Genomic DNA, 25,147 nt, shown 5'->3' on the forward strand with positions numbered 1-25,147 from the left:
TTTAAAAAACTCTACAGGCACATAAAACGAAAGACACAAAAGTCTCTTATTTTTATGGAGTCTAAAACCAAAATTGATTGGAAAACGCTCTTTATCCATTCCTCACCTCAACACTGGACTCTAAATATTTAGTCCACATTATTAACACTGCTTTGACATTCTCTTTTCTAGTCCCTCCATCCTGTGACCTCTGGCATGATGTCATGATGTGATGTCATAATTCACCTCCTGCTCCAATTTGTGAGAATTTCCCGAGCTGGTTCTTAGGCTCCCTCACTTCTTGCATCTGGGAGGTTGCTGGCAGGATTCATGGTCTCATCTGTGAACTCTCAGAGGTAAGTTTGCCATACATTTTGCTTTTGGTTTTACTTCCTTGGCCTAACATGAATAATGATATTAGTGAATGGCTTCAGAGACTCTTCCTCCATCTTTGTGTCTTTAAGGAATATGTTTCTGGTTTGGGTATGATCTATGACAGTACAGAAAATTAGGAGTGATTATTTAAATCTCAAAAGTTTTTCCTCTGTGGAAGTCATGTAAGCACCTTCAATGCCCTGATTCACCCACTTGGTTTTCTTCTCTCCTGGGTGCAGGATGAGCTATATAATTTGTGGAACCCAGTGCAAAATGAAAATGGAGAGCTTCCTGTTGGAAAATTAAGAATTTCAAGATGGCTATAGGAGAGCATTAGACCAAGAGCAGTTTTCAGCTCTCTTGGGTATACACCTAGGAGTAGAATTGCTGTGTCTTACTGCAACTCTATGTTTAACCTTTTGAGGAACTGTCAAACTGTGTTCTAGAGCAGCTACACCATTTTATGTTCCCAGAAATGTATGAGTGTTCCAATTTCTCCCAGTCTCATCAATACTTGTTATTATCTGTCTTTTTATTATAGCCATCCTAGTGAGGGTGGTTTCTCCTTGTGGTTTTGATGTGCTTTTCCCTGATGGCTAATGATGTTGAGTGTCTTTTCATGTGCTTCTGGACCATTTGTATATCTTCTTTGGAGAAATGTTTATTCAGAGCCTTTGCCCATGCTACAACAAGTCTAAAACTTAAAAACATTTAAAGTTGGGATTTTTAAATCTTTTTTTTTATTGTTGAGTTACAGGAGTTCTTTATATATCCTGAATATTAGATAAATGATTTGCAAATATTCCTATTCCGTAGGTTGTCTTTTCACTTTCTTGATAGTGCATTTGAAGCACAAAACGTTTTGAATTGTGTTGAGTTCAATTTATCTATTTCTTTTTATTTTGCTTGTGCTTTTGGTTTCTTATCTAAGAAACTGTTGCCTAATCCAGATTCATGAAGATTTACTCCCACATTTTCTTCTAAGAGTTTAACAGTTTTAGCTCTTACATTTAGGTCTTTGATCCATTTTGAGTTAATTTATACATACGATGTAGGGTAGAGGGCATGCAATTTTAATTCCCGCTCTGCCTCTCAATAATCATGTACCCTTTGGTAAGTTCCTGAACATCCCTAGGTTTCAATTTCCTCATTAATAAAGTGGAAATAACAAATAGTACCTAAAATCTCGAGGTTACGGTGAAGATAAAGAGAAAATGTACATAAAGCCCTTAGCAAAGTCCTTGAAGCATCCTAACCGTTCCATAAACGTGGTAGTTATTACTGTTATAATATGAACAATGAGTAAATGCTTTCATGGAGGAGGTACCATAAAGATGGGCAGCATCTCTGAGAAAGAAATTGGGATGCGGGAGACTTGCTTAGTCTACCTGAAGGAGCAGGTGTGGGATTGTTACTGGAGTGTCTGTTTTGGATAGACCACTGCCTTTCGTTCACCTCTTGGGACTGGCAAAAATTTTAATTCCCGGGCCCATCCCAGAACTACGGCAAGAAGCCCCCGGGGCACAAAATCTGTATATATGTCAACTCGTCCAGAAGCACACTTAATTTCCAGGCGGGGATGCGGAGGTGGTGACACAGATCGCGCCGGCAGCGCCGCCGTTAGCCTTCAGGGGGCGGCCGAGGGCCCGGGGCGGTCATGGCGGCTGCGCAAAGCCCTCCCCTCGCCGGGCCGCCCCAGCCGGATCCGCCGGGCTCAGCTGACAGCTCCAAACACGGAAGAGGCGGTGCCGAGCGCTGGTTGAGCCGGGCGTCTGTAGGCCGGCGCGGCGGTGGTGGTGAGGAGACCAGGGCTAGGGCGGAGGGCGGAACTTTCGGGCCCGGAACGGCGGGGTGGCCGGAACGTACGGTGTGGACCGCGCTCCGGGCGCGTGAGGCCGAGAAGAGCGGCCGGGCCGGGACTGCACAGTGGGCCCGAGCCCCCGAAATCCCGGACGGGGCGTCCCCAGCCGGGGCCGGCTGACATCCCACCCACCCCCGGGCGCTCCGAAGAGGTAGGGGAAGGTCCAGGCCCTGCTGGTTGGGGACGCCTGGGACCGGCTCCCACCTCCCACGTTCGTACAGCGCCCTCCGTGTCCAAGGGCTAGGGCCGGCGGCGAGGCTGGGGCTTGCTCCCTGGTTGTAGGTGAGTCGCACAGACAACGACTCAGCACGCCTGGTGGTGCCTTGGCGGCGTGCTGATTCCGGAGCCAGGGCTGACCCCAGCTCTGCAGTTTGCACCGTGTGGCCTGGGAGAATGAGTAGGATTTTCCCAGGCCGAAGGGAAACCCGGCGGAGGAGGGCTTCCCTCCATGGTGTAGTTGCCAAGGCTAATATTAAACTTGCTGTTCATCTCTCATCGGATGGCGCAAGGGTTTATTCTAGTTCCTGGGTTCCAGATGAAGAAACAGAGTGGTCTGAACCCAGATTTAGTTATCTACTAGCGGTGTGACCTTGGGCCCTAAAGGGACTTAAACGGTCATTTTTCTCATTTGTGTAATGGAAGCGGTAAGAGGACTTGTTTCATGGAGTTGTGGGAATCTAACAGGAGGTAATGCATTTAAAGGGCTTAGCACAACGCCTGATACACGCTTAAGAGCCCAGTGTTACTTTCTTGGTGTTATTGTGAATCCTGCTACGAGTGGGATGTGACAGAGCGGTCATTCAACCTTAAGGTTCTGGTCCCCAGTTCACCACACTGCATCTCACACCCGTTCAGTTACACTTTTTCCCCCAGTGCCAGACACAGGGCACTACTAGATGGCGAGGACAACACACAGATGGAAAAGATCTGATATTTGCCCTTAAGGAGCTAATGCAGTCTGATGATACAAGTTCAGAAACTACGATAGTGCCAAGGGTTGATGTGGTAATGTGGGAAAGTTAGAGTAAAAAAATGTTGTCTGGATCTTTAAAGACTTAACATGTAATTGGAACATTTTTACATAGAATAGGGACTTTGGACGTGGCTCTTGAGAGCTGAGTGGATAAAATGAAACTGTGGGTCTGCCTTGTGAGTTAAGGGACTGGGACCAGGTGGCAGCTTTAGATGGTGGGGTCAGGTGGGATAGGTTATTGGGAGCTGTTTATGGGAGCCAGTGTTTGGAGTAGAGCTTCTCAGTCCTAGCTGCACTTCATCACCTGGAGAGGTTGGATAACTACTAATGCTGATTTAATTGCTGTAGAATATGGCCTGGTTATTGAGAGAACACAGTTCTCCAGGTGATTCTAATGTGCAGACAAGCTGGAGAACACTAACCTAAAACCAGAATCATTATAAATTCATCTTTCACCTTATTTATAAATGTTCAAACAGAAACGTAATTATGTTATCCCCACGCACTATGTCTGGTAAAATTGTTTAAGATTAAATAAGATAGTGTGAAAGGACGTAATACAACATAAAGAAGGTGCTCAATAAATGCAAATTGATTTCTGAATTTCATTCTTATTTGGGAGTCACATCTGAGAATCTGGTTTAAAAATTCTGCTTCATATAATATTTTTGCACATAACTTCATGGTGTTCTTAGGTTTCTCTGTAACGACCCTCTCCTTCCCCCTTACTCGTAGTTAAGAAGTCTGGCTCTCAAATTTCCAGAATTGAACTTAGAAGTGTGTATGTGTGCATGCATGTGCACGCTTTTGTTGTTTTGTTTTAAATATCTTGCTGTCATGGTTAAATTGACCTAATGTTGAATGTCCCTAGCAGGAGTAATTCATTAGTAGGTGAGAGGAAAAACTGGAGGGGGATAGGAAATGAAGAAGAGGAGAAGCTGAAGAGGAAAGAAGAAACAAAAACAAAAACCCAAGAGGATGTTTAGATGCTTGTTATGGGACTTAGTGCGCTCCTGTCACGTGTGACCTTGGTAGTCCACCTTGGCTCCTCCCAGGGCTGAAGGCAGTCAGATAAGGCTTGTCTCCTCCCTGGGGACATGCAAATACCCCTTTAACCACTTGGCTCAGTTAGGCTCTCCTAGGGAAAGTAATATGCAGCTGTAGATTGGCATCAACTATGTTAGGATGTGTTTGACTTAAATGGTAATAACAGAAATTCAGAATTTAAATTTGGAGAGTGTCTTAACACCATCTTTTGTATTTTTTTTTTTTCTGCAGATGGCAGGATTTCTATGGTATATCTAGTATGAGTTCCAGATCTTGGCCTTTTATCCAACTTCAACAGTCACATCTCCACCTTCTGGAGGATAAATGGGATTTGCATAAATTCTAAATTCTGAACTGAAAACAGGCTGCATTGCTAATATCCTTTTCTTCTGGTTGTTATCAACAGGTACCAACTCACCTCAACTGGAACATGTCACTGTTATTCTGTTTGGGGTAGGGATGCTGCTTAAGCAGAACCGAGATCATCATCTGGCAAAAAAATATTTTTTGAAAACAGAGTCATTTTAAATGAACTTGTTCAGGTTTTGTAGTGTTACTTTTTATAATGTCCTAATTTTTTGGTTGTGTACATTTCAATTAAAATTTTTTTTTTAGTTGAGAGGGTGCATATTTGCAAATCCAGTTATAGTCCAACATTTTAATTGATGGAATGGTAATTTTTTATTGTTGCCTTAATAAAGTAATTTCCTTAGATTCTCATTACACATTTTTCCACATATACATTACCTGAAACTGTGCATCTTTCAGCTGATGCACTTGAAAAGCCTTGATTTTACATTGTAATTGTAGTGTATTTTCATTCTTAGTTTTGCCTAAAATAATGGTGAATTTTATAATTGTTGTGACAGAGTGTTGTACTTGAAAAATTTAGTGTTCCTTTGCTGGCCTCTAAGTTATCTAACCTCTCCTATAGTATCTGTCTCTGTAACATTCTTGAGAACAGAGTGTTCTCAACTGGGAGCAGTCCCTCTGCTGCACCCCTGTGGGGGGGCACATTTGGCTATGTTGAGGGGGAGGTATGCTGTTGGCATCTAGTAGGTTGAAGCCAGGGATGTTGGTACATCCTGTAGGGCACAGGACAGCCTCCCACCACAAAGAATTACTTGTTCCAAAGTGTCAGTAGTACTGAGGTTGAGAAAACCTGCCCTAGAGATTTCTATGCATTAAAAAAAAAAAATTTATTGATTTTTAGGAAGTGTATCACATATACTTTAATCTTTCTGTGAGCAAGGCACTTTGCTTGTTTTGGGTGGCAAGTCAAAATAATTTGTGATTTGTTCTTTTTTTTTTTTTAAGATTTATTTTAGAGAGAGAGCTTGAGCAGGAGGGGCAGAGGGTGAGGGAGGGAGAAACTGAAGCTGACTCCACGCTGACGTTGGACCTGATGCGGGGCTCAGTCCCACAATCCTGGGATCACTACCTGACCCAAAACAAAGAATCAGAAGCTTAACCAACTGTGCCACCCAGGTGCCCTAATGATTTGTCCTTTTTAAAAATTTTTTTTAAAATTCATGCTTTTTCCCCCCTAAATCAGTGATACCTATAGCTGATGAAGTCGGCAATTAGAAGCACCACAGCTGGGGCTCCTGGAAGCTTCAGTGGGTTAAGCCTCTGCCTTTGTCTCAGGTCATGATCCCAGGGTCCTGGGATTGAGCCCCACATCAGGCTTTCTGCTCAGTAGGGAGCCTGCTTCTCCCTCTCTATCTGCCTGCCTCGCTGCCTACTTGTGATTTCCCTCTCTGTCAAATAAATAAATAAATAAATAAATCTTTAAAAAAAAGAAGCACCACAACCATCATTTTTGAAAAAACTGTTATTATTGAGGCATCTGGGTGGCTCAGTCATTAAGCGGCTGCCCTCAGCTCTCGTCATGATCCCAGGGTCCTGGGATCGAGCCCCGAATCGGGTTACCTGCTCAGCAGGGATCCTGCTTCTCCCTCTCCCATTCCCCCTGCTTGTGTTCCCTCTCTTGCTGTGTCTCTCTCTGTCAAATAAATAAATAAAATCTCAGAAAAAAATACACTGTTTAAAAAAGAAAAGCTGTTATTATTGCAAAGTTACTAGGGTATTAGATATCTCTTATCATTTCTAGTTGAGCAGAAAAGTGAGAATATTGATTCTTTGCAGTTGTTTGTGAGGAACTTTACTTTTTTTTTCTTTGGTGCCAAACTCTGTGCCTTTTCTATTCTTAACTAATTGGAATAATTGTCTTCAGCTTCTCAGAAAATTAAATGTCGTCAGAAGATCGAGAAGCTCAGGAGGATGAATTGCTGGCCCTGGCGAGTATTTATGATGGAGATGAATTTAGAAAAGCAGAGTCTGTCCAAGGTGGAGAAACCAGGATCTATTTGGACTTGCCACAAAATTTCAAGATATTTGTGAGCGGTTAGTTAATAATATTCTCTTAAACAGATTTTTCTAAATAAAGGTTATTCTCAGTTTCTTAGTGTACCCTAAATTATTTGACATCTTGTGTTCACAGGCATTAGTAGTAAATGATAGTATTACAGATTGAACGCATGTTTCTCTTTTAATTGAAAATTGGACAGAGGGTAAATAGTTCTCAATTTGATTCGCCTTTTGACCACTGAATTGGGATATTATCCTACATATTTCGTGTGTTCTAATCGTCTAGCTAGCAGTTTATCAGCTATGAGTCATTGGCTGTTAAATAGGGATAATAAAAGAGAAAATGACATAATGTATGTGAAAATGCGTGGAAAGCTTTAAAATACCGTGGTGGTTGTTAATATTATTTGGTTTCCAGAATCATTTCAACTACCATAAACCTGTGATATATGCTGTTACTCTGTGACCTTTTGCTTCAGAAAAAAACAAAAAACTGCTGCTTTTGATAGAAACGTTCACAGAAGACTTTGGTGCACACTTTCTCAAAAAGTTTCTACTATAAAGGCATTGAGTAAAGAAAGTAAGTGTGATAATTTAAAATGAAACTTTGATTGTGAGAGTGTTGTGTGCTGTATCTTGCCCTCGAGCCTGAGATCATTGTATTGGCATAAATTCTCCTAGCTATGATTCATGGATAGTTGGCACGTGCTGCTCTAAGTAGGTCATGGCTCTTAATAGAAATAAACATCCTTTTCTCTAGATGGTGTCCGTAATCATCTACTGTAAAACAACAACAAAAGAAAACATTGTATATTACTTGCTTTCAGTTAGTGTTAGGAATTTGTACTCAAAAGTATATGTGATAATAAGTTATGTGCCTTCATTAGAAATTTCATGGTGCTTAGTAGATTTCTCAAGGGCTTACAAGATCTTTTTTTTAAGGTGGTGGCTACGATAGAAAATGCTTTGGGGGAGGGTCTTTATCCCCTCAGCTAAAGCATTAGTCTTTCTTGAGCACCGCTCAACAGTGATGGACACTCAAGTGTTGACCAACTGATTCTTTCTAATCTTTGTTTTTGGTTCAGGCAATTCAAATGAGTGTCTCCAGAATGGTGGCTTTGAATACACCATTTGCTTTCTGCCTCCACTTGTGCTGAACTTTGAACTGCCACCAGATTATCCATCCTCCTCCCCACCTTCATTCACACTTAGTGGCAAATGGCTGTCACCAACTCAGGTTAGACCCGAAACTTAATTTCTCCTATCCATTTTTAGAAACTTAAAAAAACATCTTTAATTGAAGACTACCTTGATGATCTTGATTCAGTGCATGAAGAACAAATGGCTTTGATTTTGTAATTTTTTCCCCTTGACTTCATGAATCCTAATGTTAATGAATTGAAAATGTTGGGTATTAGAAAGGAATGGCAATGATTAGGATGACTAATCATTTTGAATTGCAGTAAGAATAATTTTTAATCAAGTATATATATATTTTTCTGTATCTTGCTATTTACGCATTTAATCTGCATTGTAATAGAGACAATAGGGTCCTCCTCCTTTTCCTTAGATGTTGGTATTACTTTACTTTTATCCAGTCCTTAAATAAAAGATTTAACTGTAATTAGGAGGACTAAAATTGAGCTGATGTACTTAGAATAAACACATTTCCTAAGTAAACATAGTAAGTGCTTTTATTTTTAGAGATCTGTGTATTAATAACAGATATTTGTTGACTGGTCTGCCATGGATATAAATGCACGCAAGTAGAAATGTGTATGATTCCTACATCTCCTTTCTCATGAACCTCGTATTGTGAAATCTTCATTTCCTCGGGCTTACATATCCTTTCCTAGTAACAACCTTGGCTCTTGATTGAGATGTAAATAGGACTGGAAGCTAATATAAAGTACTCTGGATAGATAATGGATCAATAGCAGCTACTTTTCTAGAACTCGTGATGAAGATTGATAGGCTGATGTATATTGAGACAAAAGCTGTCAGAATTACTTGACCTCAAGGAACAGCTTGTCAGTTTCTCTCTTTTGATCCATGGAGTTTTCATTCCACCCCACGGACTAGTCTAATCTTTCAGATGAGAATGCTTTTGTAAAATTGAGCTTATGATTTTAAAACTGTTTTAAAAAAGGGTAATACATGTCGAATAAAAAAAGGATATTACCTAACATCCTGATATCTGTGGCAGAGGCAATATATGCAAGACAGTGGATAATTTGCCCAAGAATATCAAGGCTGTTTGACATTTAGATCACAGAGAGTTGACTGAATTCTTTAGATACCAATAATCTCATTCCTCCAGAGAGCTCATGATATTTCATATCCATGCATGTGTGCACATGCGTACACACAGGTAGGAAACAAGGACGGATTCAGTGAGTGTGTGGTTGCAGTTTCAGATTCCATCCAACTAGCATCTACTTTTTCTTCTGGCTTTTGGGAGTGTGGGGAGAGGAGAGTTGTTCATTATTTAATGTGTTACAGCTGAAATTACATCAGGATTCTCTATCAGATAAATTCTTGTGCATATGATTGATGTTTTAATTGGCCTCATATCCCTTCTTGGTTCAATTCTTGTTTGCTGGGCCCTGATTTCTTTTTTTTTAATTGATTTTTTTTTTTAAGATTTTATTTATTTATTTGACAGAGTGAGATCACAAGTAGGCAGAGAGGCAGGCAGGGAGAGGGGGGAAGCAGGCTCCCTCTGAGCAGAAAGCCTGATGTGGGGCTCGATCCTGGGACCCTGGAATCACGACCTGAGTTGAAGGCAGAGGCCTATCCCACTGAGCCACCCAGGCGCCCCTGCTGGGCCCTGATTTCTTGTGATTGTGAATCTCACCTGTTGATAGAGAAGTTGACACATGGTCCTGGCTTTCCCTGGATTGGTTGGTACAGAGAAGGGAAATGAATTTAGCCTCATGGTATTTTCCATTATGCTTCTCCCACTAGATGTACAAAAACACAGTCTCTCTTACTCTTTTCCTCTCTCAGTTCCCCCCACCTCACATTTATGTGCATTCCAGCTGCCTCTTTTGAGAAGGGGCTGGAAAAGAAAAGAAGATGAAGGAGAATGTCTTCTTCATTGGACTTGGTGGCTCAAATAGCACTCAGAGCTCCCCTTTTAGTATTTAATAACATTTTACACATTTCAGCAGGTTTCTCAGAAGTATGATTTATCTTAGAGGCATATTCATGTAAATGTGAAAAAACATTTTGCATGGTATTTAACATAATAAGTTTTCAAGTTCAGGAAGTGTTTATGTTTGTGCCTATGGAGGGTTTAGTGAATGGCATCATGTAGAACAAGGAATAGAAAATGTGGCCCTTTTTCATTTGTTATTTAAATTTACACAATTTGTCTGCATCTGGAAGGCTTATTTTTTGTGTTTGGCTAAAAAGAAAAGCTGCTTATAATTCTGAGCTCTACTTACTAATATTCTACATTTCTAATGGAAAATCCTCTTATATTTCCCTTTCAAATTGAACAAACCACCTTTAAAGAGGAAAAGTCAAAGTAGTTTAAACTTTGGTTGCTTAGCTTAGGAAGTGTGAAACCATGTTGAGGGCTTATAATCATGTCCAGGTTCCATATCAGTCTGTCTCCCTCCGTTAATCAGGATCTCGTGTAAGCCCAGATCGCTTAGTTAAAACCGGCTTATAAACCTGACTAAGGAGGCTTCTGAGGTTGGATTCTGTTAGTGATTCTTTCCCATGAGTTGACTTTTTGATGGGACTGAAAAAGTTAGAATTAATAACTTGGATGATATTTTTAAACTGCTCTCCTTCTTACCATTATGCAGGGTACCTATAGGACAAGGACCCCAGAAGAATAGAAGTAGTGCATTTTAGAGTTCCATTTCATTCTCCTACATGAGATATGTAGCAATACTAAAAAAACAAATACAGACAAGATCCTCCATTTCAGTGGCTCATACATAAACCTGTAGTCTTGCCATTTCTCTCGTTTTCAGCTTCTTTTAGCTTCTGACTGTGTGTTCTGCTGTGACTCACATTGTTGAATAGTGTAAGAAGTGCTCCACTAAGATCGTGTTAGGAATTGTAAGGGCTTAACTCAGAAGTTAAAAAGATTTCAAGGGAAATGAGGAGTTGACGGTATCCTCATCTTCCCACACTCACCAGCACCCTCCTGTGCTCTCTTCTAGCTCTCTGCTCTCTGCAAGCACTTAGACAACCTGTGGGAAGAACACCGTGGCAACGTGGTCCTGTTCGCTTGGATGCAGTTTCTTAAGGAAGAAACGCTAGCATACCTGAATATTGTCTCTCCTTTTGAGCTCAAGATGGGTTCTCAGAAAAAGGTGCAGAGAAGGACGGCTCAGGCCTCTCCCAGCATGGAGCTAGAGTTTGGAGGAGCTGCTGGATCAGATGCAGAGCAAGAGGAGGCTGTGGATGAGAGAGCTGTGCAGGATGTGGAATCCTTGTCGAGTCTCATCCAGGAAATCTTGGACTTTGATCAAGCTCAGCAGATAAAATGCTTTAACAGTAAATTGTTCCTGTGCAATATCTGTTTCTGTGAGAAGCTGGGGAGTGAATGCATGTACTTCTTGGAATGTAGGCATGTGTACTGCAAAGCCTGTCTAAAGGACTACTTTGAAATCCAGATCAGAGATGGCCAAGTTCAGTGCCTCAACTGCCCAGAACCCAAGTGCCCTTCCGTGGCCACTCCTGGTCAGGTAATCCTCTACTCTGCTGAGAGCTGCCTCCTGATTCTCTTTCACCAAGGGGGGACATCTTCTCAGGAACTTCCTTGATGGGGCTCCTCTGGGCAGGCTGAGGCCTTGGTGCCAGGTTCAAGTTCTTTCAATGTATCTGTCAGGAATGCCTTGATCTTCCTCAACTTACTCAGCTGTTGAAGTGAATGTAAATGCTTCCTCTGCTGGCCTAGGCTAGTTCTTGGCAATTCTTGGCAGGGATGAGTGTCATAAAAGTAATTATGAAGCATTTTGGTGATTTACTTTATCTGCTGGGATCCCATCAACCTTGCATAATCACTAGCCTCCCTCTGTGTGAGGTTGAGATCTGAAGAGCACATTCCTTGGCATGGTTAACTGAAGCAGGGACAACATCCTCGCTTTGACCTTTTTTTTTAAAATCGACTTTATTAACCCATAAATGTACCCATTTAAAGTGTACAGTTTACTTAGCTTTGACACATGTGTAAACCCATGTAGCCCGCATCTCAGTCAGGGTATAGACTTGGCCACATTCGGTTTGGTTTTGAAGTAAAAGAGTTTGAGTTTGGGTGCGTCTAGTTAGCACCGGCATTTTAAGGATCGCCTCAGAATCAGAACTGGTTGGGAAATCCTCACATTTATGTATTTTCTATTTCCCTTCAGGTCAAAGAGCTAGTGGAAACAGAGTTATTTGCCCGTTACGACCGTCTTCTCCTCCAGTCCACCTTGGACCTGATGGCGGATGTGGTGTACTGCCCCCGCCCGTGCTGCCAGCTGCCTGTGATGCAGGAGCCTGGCTGCACCATGGGCATCTGCTCCAGTTGCAATTTTGCCTTTTGTACCTTGTGCAGATTGACTTACCACGGGGTCTCTCCATGTAAGGTGACTGCAGGTGAGTTGTAACTGTGTGAACGCAATACTCCTGTCCTCTGCACGCATGTACCTTTGCACGCACACACACATACCCCACCCCAAGAAAAAGCTTAAACACTTATACACACACACACACACACACACTGCCCCAAGAAAAAGCTTAAACACTTGAATCGTGCTATTTGGAAGTGTTCGTCTAACAGATACTTTTTTGTTTCAGTTACTATCCTAGCTAGGCTCTGGAGATACGGGAGTGACCAAATACCCCCATGGAACTTAAATTTTAATGGCAGAGACAGGCAAACAACATAACAAGATTAGATGGTCATAAGAGCTATGGAGGAAAAAAAAAATGGGGACAGGATATGAAATGTTGTGTTGGGGAAGTGGCTTAGGATTTTACTTAGGGAAGTAAAGGGGGAAGACCTCAGTGGTAAAGTGGTTTCAATAAAGACGTGGAAGAACTAAGGAAACAAGCCATGGAGATAGCTTGGGGGAGGGGGGACATGACAAAGAAGGAATGGCAAGGTAATTTCTGTCTAGGAACCTAGGATAATGCTGCTCCTACTTGGCCAGTGCAGACCATCTTAGCTGTCACTCTTGTTTTCATGGCACGTATGTCTGATTAGTCATCAAATTCTTTATCATTGGGTCAAGGAAAGCCTCAGAATCTTCCTTCACCCTCAGGGCTTCAGAAAGCCACCATTTATTGAGGCAGGCACAGGAGGTGAAATCTGTTCGTAACTCTGATCTAAATAAGGATTGAGAAATCAGGCCTCTGACCTCAGTTTTACTGGACTTTGATAGCTTAGTCTTCTTACACTAAGGGGGTAATGATAATAGCTATTTCATAGGGTTGTTTTAAGGTTCAGGTAAACTATCTAGTGCTTACTCGGAGCTCATATCCTTGTTACACTGATTTGTGACAAGAGAAATAAAGAAATGGAGAGACAGGGCTAGAAAGTTGCAGCGATTTCACAGTAATTTTATGTGTGAACTAATAAAAATTAAAGCTTATGTTTCTTGTCTTTTTATAATTTTTCTAATAATTCATTTGATTGTATTTTGCAGAAGTTTTGGTTTTTGACAGAGTGGTGGGGGAAAAAACTGGTCCTTTACCATGGATAGTTTGAGAACAAAGGGCTTATCTATGGAAAATGCAAAATGGTAACCATTAATGCCATTATTAGGATGGTTGCTAATTGTTCCCATTAGCAGAGTGTTATTACCTCCAACAAAGTGACCCTAAGAGGAGAACAACTAGATTCTTCCAGTTGCCTAGAGCAGAGTCTTGTAGTGGGTATGGTCAGATGGGGTGGAGAATTCACCAGGGTAAAATAGAAGTCTTTGCTTTAGACTTCTATAACCTTACCCTTGAGAAGCTGAAGTACGTCTCACGTGTTTCATAGCATTTATGGAAGAAATCAAAGAAGCTTAGGGGCTTCAGCAAGATTAAAACTTGCTTTCTATATCTATATCTGTATATATATATATGTACATATTAGATACTATATAAAGTATATGAAATACTAACAATTATTTTGAGAACGCTGGAGCAGTAATCTTTGTTCTTAAGAAATCTGGAGACACAAACATGCTTTGAATTTTTAGAGCGATAAAAATGACAGGATAAAAAGGTACATGTCCGCTCCATCTAAGTAGAGGTGATGGAACATGGAAGTGCACCGTGCAAAGATATCTTCCACAGAAGATCCACAGCGTAAAAAGGGAGTCAGACATCTAATTCATACAAGGAGAGTAAACTAATAAAATAACTAGGACAGTGTTGAGAGAGGTCTTCAATTAATGGTGTTGAAAAATTAAGTTAACAGAATGTGAACAAAAGCCTCTGTCCCCAAGTAAAGCCCTTGAGAATGGCTGCCCGTTCCATCCGAGCTAAGCGATGGAACAGTACCATGAGATTGAAGAATATCAGGGGAAGGGTTGACAGGAGGAACTTGGCAGTACCTGTGGGTGGCAAATTTTAGTCACTGACTTTTTTTTTTTAACTTACAGAACTGAACAGTCTTTGCTCTTGAGCCAAAGATGCTTTTGTTTATTTGGTAGGGCTTGTTATTGTCATATGATGAATGATGCTGACTTTGTGGAGAATCAGTGTCTCTTTCCACCTTTGTGTCTTTTAGCTATGTCATTTTTAAACTGTGCTACTAGTTGCACAAACGTGCCAATATTAATAAGTCAGAACCAACAAAAAAGATGACCTCTTATTCTGATACCTTGTCCAAGTCCAACTTCTCTAGCTGGAGCTTTCTTTTATGTTCTTTGTCATTTGTACTTGTGTCATTTTTACCTACTTACAACCTAAATATTCCTTCTGGATTCTGTAATGAGTGTTTTAATTGAGTTGTAGCCATTTCATAAGTTTTTAAGAACTAAATATTATGCCATTAAGTGGCTCTTTCCCATGTGGTTATTCCTTTGGACATTTAATTTGTTTGCCTTTGTTATATGCATCTCCATGCATATAACTGTACTTTGGATTATTTCCTCTTGATTAAAGTTCCAGTAATAGCATTACTGAATAATCAAGGGTTATGACCATTTTTTAATGGTTTTTAGTCAGCTTTGCTTAGTTGTATAAAAGTTAATTTTCCATTTCACTTTCCAGAGAAATTAATGGACTTGAGAAATGAGTACCTGCAAGCAGATGAGGCCAATAAAAGATTTTTGGAACAGAGGTATGGTAAGAGGGTGATTCAGAAGGCACTGGAAGAGATGGAAAGTAAGGAATGGCTAGAAAAGAACTCAAAGAGCTGCCCATGCTGTGGGACTCCCATAGAGGTAAAGCTTTGGGCCCGACTTGGCAGACACACTTAATGAGCTTGTTACAATTGCCTTAAGAAGCCTATTAATTTTATGACTAAGAAAATCCATTTATTAAACCTACTTATTTGTACAGTGCAAATTCACTACCAAATATTGTTACTGATCTTAAATGCAGGTAGACTTACCTTTTTAAAATGCTTTCATAGAGTGAAAATTGTTCTCACATTGTATCCATAACAAAATTGGGTGGGTTATGAGGAAGGCCTAGTAGAGCTACAATTAACTCTTAGTTCACTTACATGATTAAAAAAAAAAAATCAAGCCTGACTTCTTAGAACTGTTCATCCTGGAATTTAACACACCTGCTTAAGAAGTATATTGGGACGCCTGGGTGGCTCAGTTGGTTAAGCAGCTGCCTTCAGCTCGGGTCATGATCCCAGCATCCTGGGATCGAGTCCCCCATCGGGCTCCTTGCTCGGCAGGGAGCCTGCTTCTCCCTCTGCCTCTAGCCTGCCACTCTGTCTGCCTGTGCTTGCGCTCTGTATATCTCTCTCTCTCTAACAAATAAAAATCTTAAAAAAAAAAAAAAGAAGTATAAACTTAGGAAATGCAGACATTTTCCTATTAATCTAAGCCAAAATAGACATTTTAAATCTATTGATTCTTGACAAAATCACAATATGTTTGAAAATTGGAATTTACCTATGGTTTTGATTTTCCTATTCCAGTCTATTGTATCTGAACTGGACCTGGTGGTGATTCCCCAGTTACTATATTAAGGAAATTGGCATTCTGTTTAACTACATCAGACGTGTTTCAACCCCATGTTATTTTTTTTAATTTTTTTTTTTTTTAAAGATTTTATTTATTTATTTGACAGGCAGAGATCAGAAGTAGAGAGGGGGGGGGGAAGCAGGCTCCCCGCTGAGCAGAGAGCCCGATGCAGGGCTTGATCCCAGGACCCTGGGATCATGACCCGAGCCGAAGGCAGAGGCTTTAACCCACTGAGCCACCCAGGTGCCCCTCAACCCCGTGTTACAGTGGAGTACTTGATACTAAGTATTTACCTAGATTTGTGTAAAAAGTTTAAAGTCACACATACTAAATCCAAATATTTTAATAGTAGTTTACGCGTTCAGCTTATAATATCTATGTTTGGTTTGTGTCTACTGTTTATCGGAAAAGATTTGGGGGAAATATCTAGTTGTGACTTGCTAAATATTTATAAATATGTAATAGCTAAATATGCTAAATATTTTCTGTATTTTACTTGTAAAGCAACAGAGAAAGGCATTTAATAGTTACAGTGTGTTCCTGTATAGCTCAACCCTGCATGGGGATAAAGGAGATGACTTAGAGAAAGTATGTACTCAGTCTTGTTGGCATGTGCTTTTCTCTTTTGCTTTTATAGCCTTGATACTATTCTCTTTCTGTCTTTTCCACCAGAAACTAGATGGATGTAACAAGATGACATGTACTGGCTGTATGCAGTATTTCTGCTGGATTTGCATGGGTTCTCTCTCTAGAGCAAACCCTTATAAACATTTCACCGATCCTGCTTCCCCGTGTTTTAACCGGTATGTATACACCATCCCCTGCTCTCAGCAGCAGTTTTTGGTACTTCATTTGTAGGCCACTTTGCTTAAAGAGTTCTCCTACATATTTTGTCACATATATCGTCTTACATTTTCTTGAAAGTGAATTTATGACCAAAAATATGCTGTCCAGAAATTTTCTTTTTTATCCTCCTCAAGTTTTTATAGTGAAAATTTTCAAACACACAGAAGAGGTGAAAGTTGAAAGAGTATGATTATTAGGATACGGTCTAGCAAAATGAACAAATGATAATATTTTGCCATATTTCTTTTCTAATACATGATCCTAAGTTGGAGATAGGGTGCTTTCTCTCTAAATACTTCATCATTGTCTCCTAAGATAAGAATAATTCTTCTATACAATAATACTTACATTTAACAACGATGGCATATTATCATTTAATAAACGTGTTTTAAAACTTCATAGTTATCCCTAAAAAAATCTTTTGAAGCTGTTTTACGGAACCAGGATATAATCAAGTTCAAAACATTTTACTTGGTTCTGTCTCTTCAGTCTCTTAATATAGAAGAGTTTTGCCTGCCTTTTTTTTTTGTATGTGTTGAGGGGCATGTTGACATTTGAGAGAGTCCAGACCACTTGTCCTGTGGAGAACATCTTACTTTCTAGAGTTTTGTCTGTTGCTGTTGTCTTTTGTAGTTTCTTTGTCCTATTTCCTATAAATTGCAAGTCAGATCTGCACTGAGTTTGAATAGATTTCGAGTAACATTTTTGGTAAGACTACTTCCTGAGGGATGATGTGTACTTCATATCAAATCACATTAGGTCCATAATGTCAGGCTGTCCTGCATTAGTATGTTGCTCAGTTCTATTGTTGGCTCCATTGTAAGTATAAGTTTTCTTTTCTGTTGTCAATAAGTAATCTCTGGGGTGATTTCTTGGCACAGTGTGAATATCCTGTTTTTCAGAGGCTCTGATTTCAGCATCCGTTGATGACCTTTGTGAAGAGGCATCTCTCTAGTATCTACAGTCATTGGTGTTACTAAATTATAAGAGAAGTTGAAGAAACAAGCTCTGTCCATGAACCATTGTAAATCTAGTGTTGAAAACTGCATACATTTTAGGTAACATAGGGAAGGAAAACAAGTTGGCAGCTTTAAAACATTATACCAGTGGAGCGTTCAAGGGCAATGAAGCAGAGAGTAGAGTGATTCACATGTAATAGAATTATGGTGATTTGGAAGAGTTCCCCTTCTAGATTGCCTGACTTCCCCAATCCTGGCTTAATTCCATTTACTGTGTACATTGAGTATCAGTTTTTTGATTCCCATTTCCAATTATTGTTAATCCTTGGCCCTAGAGAGTTGGTCTGGATCTGAAAAGGGCTATTCCTGTAAGCTTCAAGACAGCTTGTTCAGAGGGAGCCGTATTTCAGCCTTCCCTGGTGTAGTAATTAAAGGAAGGAAAAGATACACAAAAATGTTTTCAGAAGAGTACAGAAAGTAATTTTGAGAGAAGGAAAGAGATGATAATGAGTTTTTCCCATGTACCTACAAATATGCCTTATTTTATGGTTCCAGGTTGTTCCATGCTGTGGATGTTAATGGAGATATTTGGGAAGATGAGATTGAAGACTAGTTAACTCCTGCTCAAGATAAGGAAGTGGAATGGTTTGCCCTAATCTTTTGTTGAGTACACAAAATAACTTTGCAGGATATTTAGGGTACCATTAATTCACTCTTCCTTTATAGAAGATGTGGAAGAACAAGGTTTCTATTTTCGTGTGGTACTACTGACTAAGGCACATTCTTATGTTTTTCAATGTAACATAAATTATAAGCCAAAGGTTCAGAAAATGAAAACTAGAGAATATTAAATACTACAGTGTGCCCGAAGCTCTGAATAGTTAAAAAGTAAATATTTATTTTCATCCCCAAGCTTTAGGTGAGGAGAAGAGTAAAGGGTTAAACTTATAGACCTTTTTATCTGAAAGCATCCATCTGAGGCATTATGTGGGAGTCCCCTCAGTACTACGCCTTAGAACTGGGGTGGGTAGAAAGAAGCCTTATTAAAATTGTACTGAGAGCCTGATCTCATTAACTCCGTGTTACATTCCTTTAAACCTACGTTTCTGCCAAGTTAGTTTTCTTCAGAGGAAGCCCTTTACTCTGTAGCTGATTGGCTGGCTCAGCATCATTTTGATCTACTGCTTCTCAGAATAGAAATTTATAGATAATTTTAAAAATATTTTTTATGCCACAAACACTGTGGGTTGCCTGGTATTTATTAGTGGTGTGCAGTCTACTGGTTTTGAGCCAAGTCTAGAATTTAATGATCCTGGCCCAGAAGAATGTCAGTCCCATTCAACTCTTCTGGACCATAGAACCCAGATTCAAAATGACTTGTCTTTGCTACCTTTTGTTTATCCTTCTCTTCCTTCACTCTGACCCTACCTTCCATCAGTAAGGACGATTTTAATATTAACTCCAGCGTCTCATATTTTTATTTCTGCTGGTGTAAGAGAAAACCTAATATATTCCCAAGCTGAACAAGCTGTACTTTCCTTAATTACCTCCATTTTGAACTCCATACTATTGTAGTTCCAGTCCTCATTTTCTGGATTCTTTTTAAAGGCCTTCTCTAATGAGCTACGGAAATTTGGCTTCCTATCCTTTTTTGTAACAACAATGTTTGGGGCGATAATTTTAATTCCTAGATCCCTGTTTCTGGGTTCTGATGGCTTTTGAAAAATTCTTTCCTTATTTTGAAAAAATGTCTTTCCATTGGTGAATGGCGTGGTGGGAAAATAAGATTTTTTTGAAAAAGAGGACAGAGGGATCCAGCTGCAGCTGTGAACATGTTCTTTTTCCCCAAATTGTCATTGAAAACTGGGGAGTCACTTTCAACCATTTGTGTGTGTGTATATCCAGAGTCAGCAAGGACTGTTTCTGGATTGTCAATGAGGCTGCTTAATCTTAAAATAAAAGTAATTTAAAAATTGTCTTATAATTAGAGCAGAGTTCCTGCTATTCTGTCTCCAAGGCAACTGATCACATTAAAAAAAAACTGTATGGCATGTAACACATGTTCTTAAAGTGAGCAGAAAAAAGTCATGGAATAGCACCTCCTCTCTTAACCAGACTCGTGACTGAACTTAGGTTTTAGTGCCCATATTTTGTTTGAACCATATGGTTCATGAGCTTTCATTTTGCACATTTTATATAAGAACTAAAGTTAAAGAATCGAAATGGAAATTAAAATAGTTATACAGTATACACCTAAGAAGAGTGGCTTCATGATTGAATAGGAATTGAGGGGAGGCTTTTTTAGTAGGAGCCACTCAGAAGCTCCTCGGTTCACAGACTGGTTGTTATTTACTAGAGGTTATTTTATTTTAGGCTTTTGCACATTGTGTTGATGATATAGTGGAAGTAGGACAGAAAGCTTCACCATGAAGTTTTGAGAAAGAAATGGGAGGTTCCTCTTTCTTCATGATTTTAAAAAACATAGCAAGTGGTCAGTCTCAGACTTGTTTGTTCATCTGAATGTTTCATCCTTTTTTCCTTAGATACAAAGCCATCAATTTTAACAAGGAGTAGGGCTTGTAAGGTCTTAATTTTGAGATATGAGTTATGGGGTAGTTTTAAGGTGGTGTAGTTTGGGGTAGAATATTTTTGTCTTTGAATAAAATGAAAAATTGAGATAACCCCCTGAATGCCCTAAGAAATAGCTGGAAGGTTGGCAGATAAAGAAACTATATGATAGAACAAAACAAATTACACCATTTAATTTCATGAAGGCCTGTTGTGTTGTGTTTTGTGGTTTTTTTTTTTAAAAAACAAGTGGGCCAAGATTTGTCCTACATTGACAACAAACCTTCATGTGTGCTTTTGGTGAGAGAGAGAGCCAAGGATCCCTGTCCAGACTGCAATTTCATCATGCTCAAGGCAGTTTGAAGAGGTCCCGTCTCTTGATTTAAATAAAAGTTTTGAGTCTAGAACAGATAGATGAAAATAAGCTACTAAATAACTTTTAAAGCCAAAAAAGAAGTTTTATGAGTTTTTATGCTTGTGATTGAACTGACTTAAGGGCCCGCTTTTGTCAGTTGAATTGCATCTTGTCCCGTTCATTTTTTTAAGTTAACATTTTTAGAAGTTTCGGATTGACAGAAAAATTGCAGAGGTAGTAAGTACATTGTTCCCATATATTCCATGTTCCTATTACTGGCATCTTCTGTTGTTATAGTACATTTGTCACAGTAATGAACAAATATTGGTACATTGTTCGTAACAAAAGTCCATACTTGATTCAGATTTGCCTAGCTTTTTCCTGTTGACCTTGAGCTGTTCCAGGTTCCATCCAGAATGCTGCATATTAGGTTTTGTCATGGTGTCTTCTTAGACTCTTCTTAGCTAGCACATTATACCACCTATTTTTATTAGTAGTAAAACTTAACTACCCCTTAGATCTTGATGTACCTAGATTGGTCAGACCCTGAAAACCTTTTCTTGGAAACTAATGACCTAATCCTAGCAGGGTCAGCAAATCACTGAATTTTTTTTCTTTATGTCTTTTGGTGGCTTTAAATCAGTTATTTCTGCAGACACTTCACTTAAGTTTTTTTATGGAGTTTATTGCATGTACCTGTTATGGTCATTTTCCTACTTAGCTTCACGAGGAAATCATCAAACTGGATTCCAGGTTTTTTGTTGTTGTTTTTTAAAAGATTGTATTTTTAAGTAATCTCTGCACCCAGCATGGAGTTCAAACTCACAACCCTGAGATCAGGAGTTGCATGTTCCACTGACTGAACCAGCCAGGCGCCCCTCACCTGGATAAGTTGATTAGACTTGCGGGTCATCTGGACCCACAGGTCTCTGCCCTGGCGTGAGAGGATAAGCTTGCAATCTCAGCTAAGTACTGAATCCAGTGAGTGAGCATTGAGTGGACATCTCTTGCTAAAGAAGATGGATAATGGAGTAAACACTTGGCAGCCCTTGGCTAGACTGATAGCAATCTCAGTGAGGTGTTTTTTGTTTGTTTGTTTGTTTAGTTTATTTATTTCAGTAATCTCTGCACCCGGTGTGGGGCTCAGACTCATGACCCCTAAGACCAAGAACCATCCGCTCTTCCAACTGAGCCAACAAGGCACCACAGCAAGGTCATTTTTTGGTAGTAGAGGTTCTAGTTTACATTAGAAATCCCTTAATATACTTAATTTTTAATTTATTTACTTATTTGTTTAGATGAAGAAAAAAATAGAGTTAATTAGTTGGGATAATCATTACACATTCATTCACCAACAATTTGGAAGGAATTTTTGGAGATCCCAGGGAGTATTAGCTTTGTCATAAGCATGACCTGCAGGTGGCAGCAGTTCCCATGTTATAAAAACGCAGTAACGAAGACCGTAGTACTTTATTTGATTAAAGAAACAGGTTTCTTTTGGGGATTTTAGTTTTCCTCCTTGAGTCCCATTATAGTCCGCTATACATACTGGTAGCTAGAATGGCATCTAGTGAGACCATTGAGGCAGAAATAGCAGTATTAACAAAAAAATATAAGGCCAATTAAAACTACACTTGAACCATATAGTTGGCATTGTGTTGTTACATAGAAAGTGTCAGTCCTGATAATAACACTTGTCTTCCTTCCATCCACTGAAGGAAGCAAATTAAGTTCTCTCTGACGCCCCTAATTATGACGGATGTGGTACCCGCTGATACTGGTAAAAATAGCCAGATGGTCTGCTCCCTGAACTTGGGCTCAATAAAAAAAATTGGCCAGCAAACCAGGCTGAGGCTTTGTGGTCGGAGAGCTGGCTTCTAGATGTTCTCACCAATGTTAGTGATAATTATCAACTTGCAGCATTCATGGGTAATTACCCAGGTCAGCTAAAGGTTTACCACTCCCAAGAATTCGCATAATTTTTCTGAGCCAGAGGGCACTTTGGAGAGGATAGTGCATGTTGAGAACATAGTGAAATTCTGATGCCAAAGTTGTAAATACAAAGTCAGCACAGTTACTTCTTTTATTTGCTCAGCTATTTTTCCCCCTTCTTCATTGAATCAACAAACTAAACTAAATTAAACTAGTATTAATGCAATGTCAGTGCATAGGAATTTGAAAGATGATGGTGTGTCATACTCTCATTCCCGTTCCATTTCTTGCAGCCTTTAGTGTTTCCAAGTATTCATTTACTTAACAAATATTAATTGCACACCTCATGACGGGCCTTACTGTCTTTCTGGGTGCTGAGAATGTAGCAGTGAATAACATAAACATAAATCTCTCCCCTTATACATCTTAAATTCTGGTGGAAGGAGACAGACACTAAGGAGATGACAAGGATTATCACCAGTGAAGTGCTAGGGAGAGAAGTTGGGAGAGGCCATACGGAGTTAGGCAAGACAAAGTGTTGTTGGAATTTTCAAGAAGGTAGAAGACTTCCTCAAGATAGCACTTGGACAAAGGCTTGGCAGTACCATGCGGGCAGCTGGAGAAGAGAGTCTAGATAGAGAGTATGGCAGGGGCCCTTGGAGTGAGAGCATGTTGGAGGGCTCTGGGCACAGCATGGGAGCCAGTAAGATCTGAAGTGGACTGAGGAAGAGAGAGTAGTAAGAGGTGGGGTAGGAGAGAATAGCGAGAAGGGAGATGGTGGAGGCCGACTGCTTGACTTGAGCTTCTACCCTGAGATGGGAGCTTTTCGAGGGCTTTGAGCCAGAGGTGTGATAGGGTCTTAGGTTTTAGGAGAGTGTGTGAGCAAGGGTAGAAACAATCAGTTAAGAGACTTCTGCATTAACTCAGGTGACAAGTACACGTGGCTTGGAGCACTGTGCCAGCACTTGGAATCCTGATAAGTAGTCAGATTCTGTACTTACCTTGAAGATGAAACTTCAAGGATTCACTAAAAGATTGCATGTAGCAAGGAGAAAGTAGGCATCAGAGTTGATTTCTAACTCCTTTTGTCTCAGTAGTTGAGACAGGAAAAGCTATAGGTAGCAGAGATTTGCTGGTAAAGATCAGGAATTTATTTGTGGATAGATGAGTTTGAGATGCCTGGTAAGGATCTCAGTGGAGATGTTGTGTAGGCAGTTGGGTATTATAGTCCGAAATTGGAGAGAGTCTCAGCCTGAAGATGGAAATGCGGGAGTCAGTGTATAGATGGTATGTGAAGTGATGAGACTGGATGAAATTACCAAGAGAGTGAGTGGCATGGGAGGAAGAGGTCCAAAGCCTGAGTCTTAGAGCCCCTTTCTCAAATGCCACGAGTTCAGGGTGATGTAAAGGGCCCAACAGAGAAGAGAGCGACTGGCCAGTAAGGTAAGAAAATCGGAGTGTGATGTCCTGGAAGCCAGGTCAAGTGGGAAGGAAGGAGTGGTCAGCTGTCAGGTCAAGTAATAGGAGCTCTAAGTGTTGACTTAGTGATGCGTGTGATCATTGGTAACTTTGACAACTGTCAAAGTGACGAGGTGAAAACCTGGAGTATGTTTGGGAAAGAATGAGGTATCACAATAAGATAAAATGCTAACCAAACTGAAAATCAACTTTTCTTTGATCCATCGAAGAATGGAGATCGCAGGGAAAACCACCACAAAAACTAAAGAAGAAAGAAAATGCAGAAAATACAGATCAGTTCACCTAAAGGAGAAGCTGCTGGAGCCAATTAGGATTGAAGGAATTACTGGGGGCTGAATGTGGACTCACTTGAGAGTTTAAAACTCCTGGGAGTTAGGCTAAGCAGTCCACTTTGGTAGGTTTTACCTCTAGAAGTTTCCCCAGGCTCTCAATGTAAAGATGGCAGAAAAATCCCCTCCTGCAAAGTGGAGGGGGAGAGGAGCCATTTCAAAATAAACCCATGGCTTTGTTTCCATGGTAGAAGGCCGCATTCAAGGAAAACTGCTTTGCCAGAGTCTTCTCTGACCTTGGAGAAAGGCAGTTGGATGTCTTAAGCCCCCTCTAGCCTTTGTGTCTCACATTAAAAAAAAAAAAAAAAGGCTAAGACAGTTCTGAAGGTCTTGGCCGAGGGACTCCAGCTCATTAAAAAAAGAGAAAACAGATTTAGTCATAAGATAGAGAATAATTCTCCTTAATACCACACCATCAGTAGGGCTCCGGTATTATAACAATGATTACAGCTTTTGAGAACGCTGCAAGACACAGACTCTATTTCAAGGAGTTTCTGGGGAAACCCAAACACAGAAAGGGAAGACAAAAACAAGGACACCAAAGGAAATTGAAACCTCTGACTTAGGAGACATTGAACACAGCCTAGCTGCTAGTTGTGTAAACATAAAACCTCACTCTCAAGGCCCATTGACCTCAGTTCCTGTTACCCAAGATATATCATGTCCAGCCACCAATAGAAGGTATACAAGGATGCTAAGACACAGGGGAAAAAAGGCTGCTGAAACAAAGCAGGCATCAGAACCAGACTCCGATATGGCAGAGGTTTTAGTTACCAGGCTGGGAATTGAAAGTAACCATGATCAACATGCTGAGGTCTCTTGATGGAAAAAGCGGACAATGTATAGGAACTGTACTGTACACAAAAGAGAAAAACTCTAACAATCAAAAAAATGCTAAAAACAAAAACAAGAGAAACAAATGCCTTTAAGG

At 40.1% G+C, this 25,147-nt stretch overlaps 1 protein-coding gene across 9 annotated transcripts; it reads left to right on the plus strand.

The window, feature by feature from the left end:
* The first annotated feature begins 274 nt into the window (after positions 1–274).
* RNF14 (ring finger protein 14) lies at positions 275–19,537 on the plus strand. 9 transcript variants are annotated; one of them, XM_059174903.1, is made up of 9 exons: positions 275–335; positions 4,467–4,641; positions 6,472–6,641; positions 7,691–7,842; positions 10,787–11,314; positions 11,978–12,206; positions 14,817–14,989; positions 16,421–16,551; positions 18,109–19,537. In XM_059174903.1, the coding sequence occupies exons 3-9, from the start codon at positions 6,488–6,490 to the stop codon at positions 18,164–18,166; spliced, it is 1,425 nt and encodes a 474-aa protein (XP_059030886.1). In that variant the 5' UTR covers positions 275–335; positions 4,467–4,641; positions 6,472–6,487; the 3' UTR covers positions 18,167–19,537. The 9 variants fall into 9 exon arrangements, with proteins under 9 accessions (XP_059030886.1, XP_059030883.1, XP_059030885.1 ...); XM_059174900.1 differs by lacking the exon at positions 275–335 and adding an exon at positions 2,051–2,150; XM_059174902.1 differs by lacking the exon at positions 275–335 and adding an exon at positions 2,096–2,497 and having other exon boundaries at positions 4,467–4,610; positions 6,461–6,641.
* The last annotated feature ends 5,610 nt before the right edge of the window (positions 19,538–25,147 follow it).

Source organism: Mustela lutreola, chromosome 5 (genome assembly GCF_030435805.1).
Source record: "Mustela lutreola isolate mMusLut2 chromosome 5, mMusLut2.pri, whole genome shotgun sequence".
In the NCBI taxonomy this organism is placed as follows: domain Eukaryota; kingdom Metazoa; phylum Chordata; class Mammalia; order Carnivora; family Mustelidae; genus Mustela; species Mustela lutreola.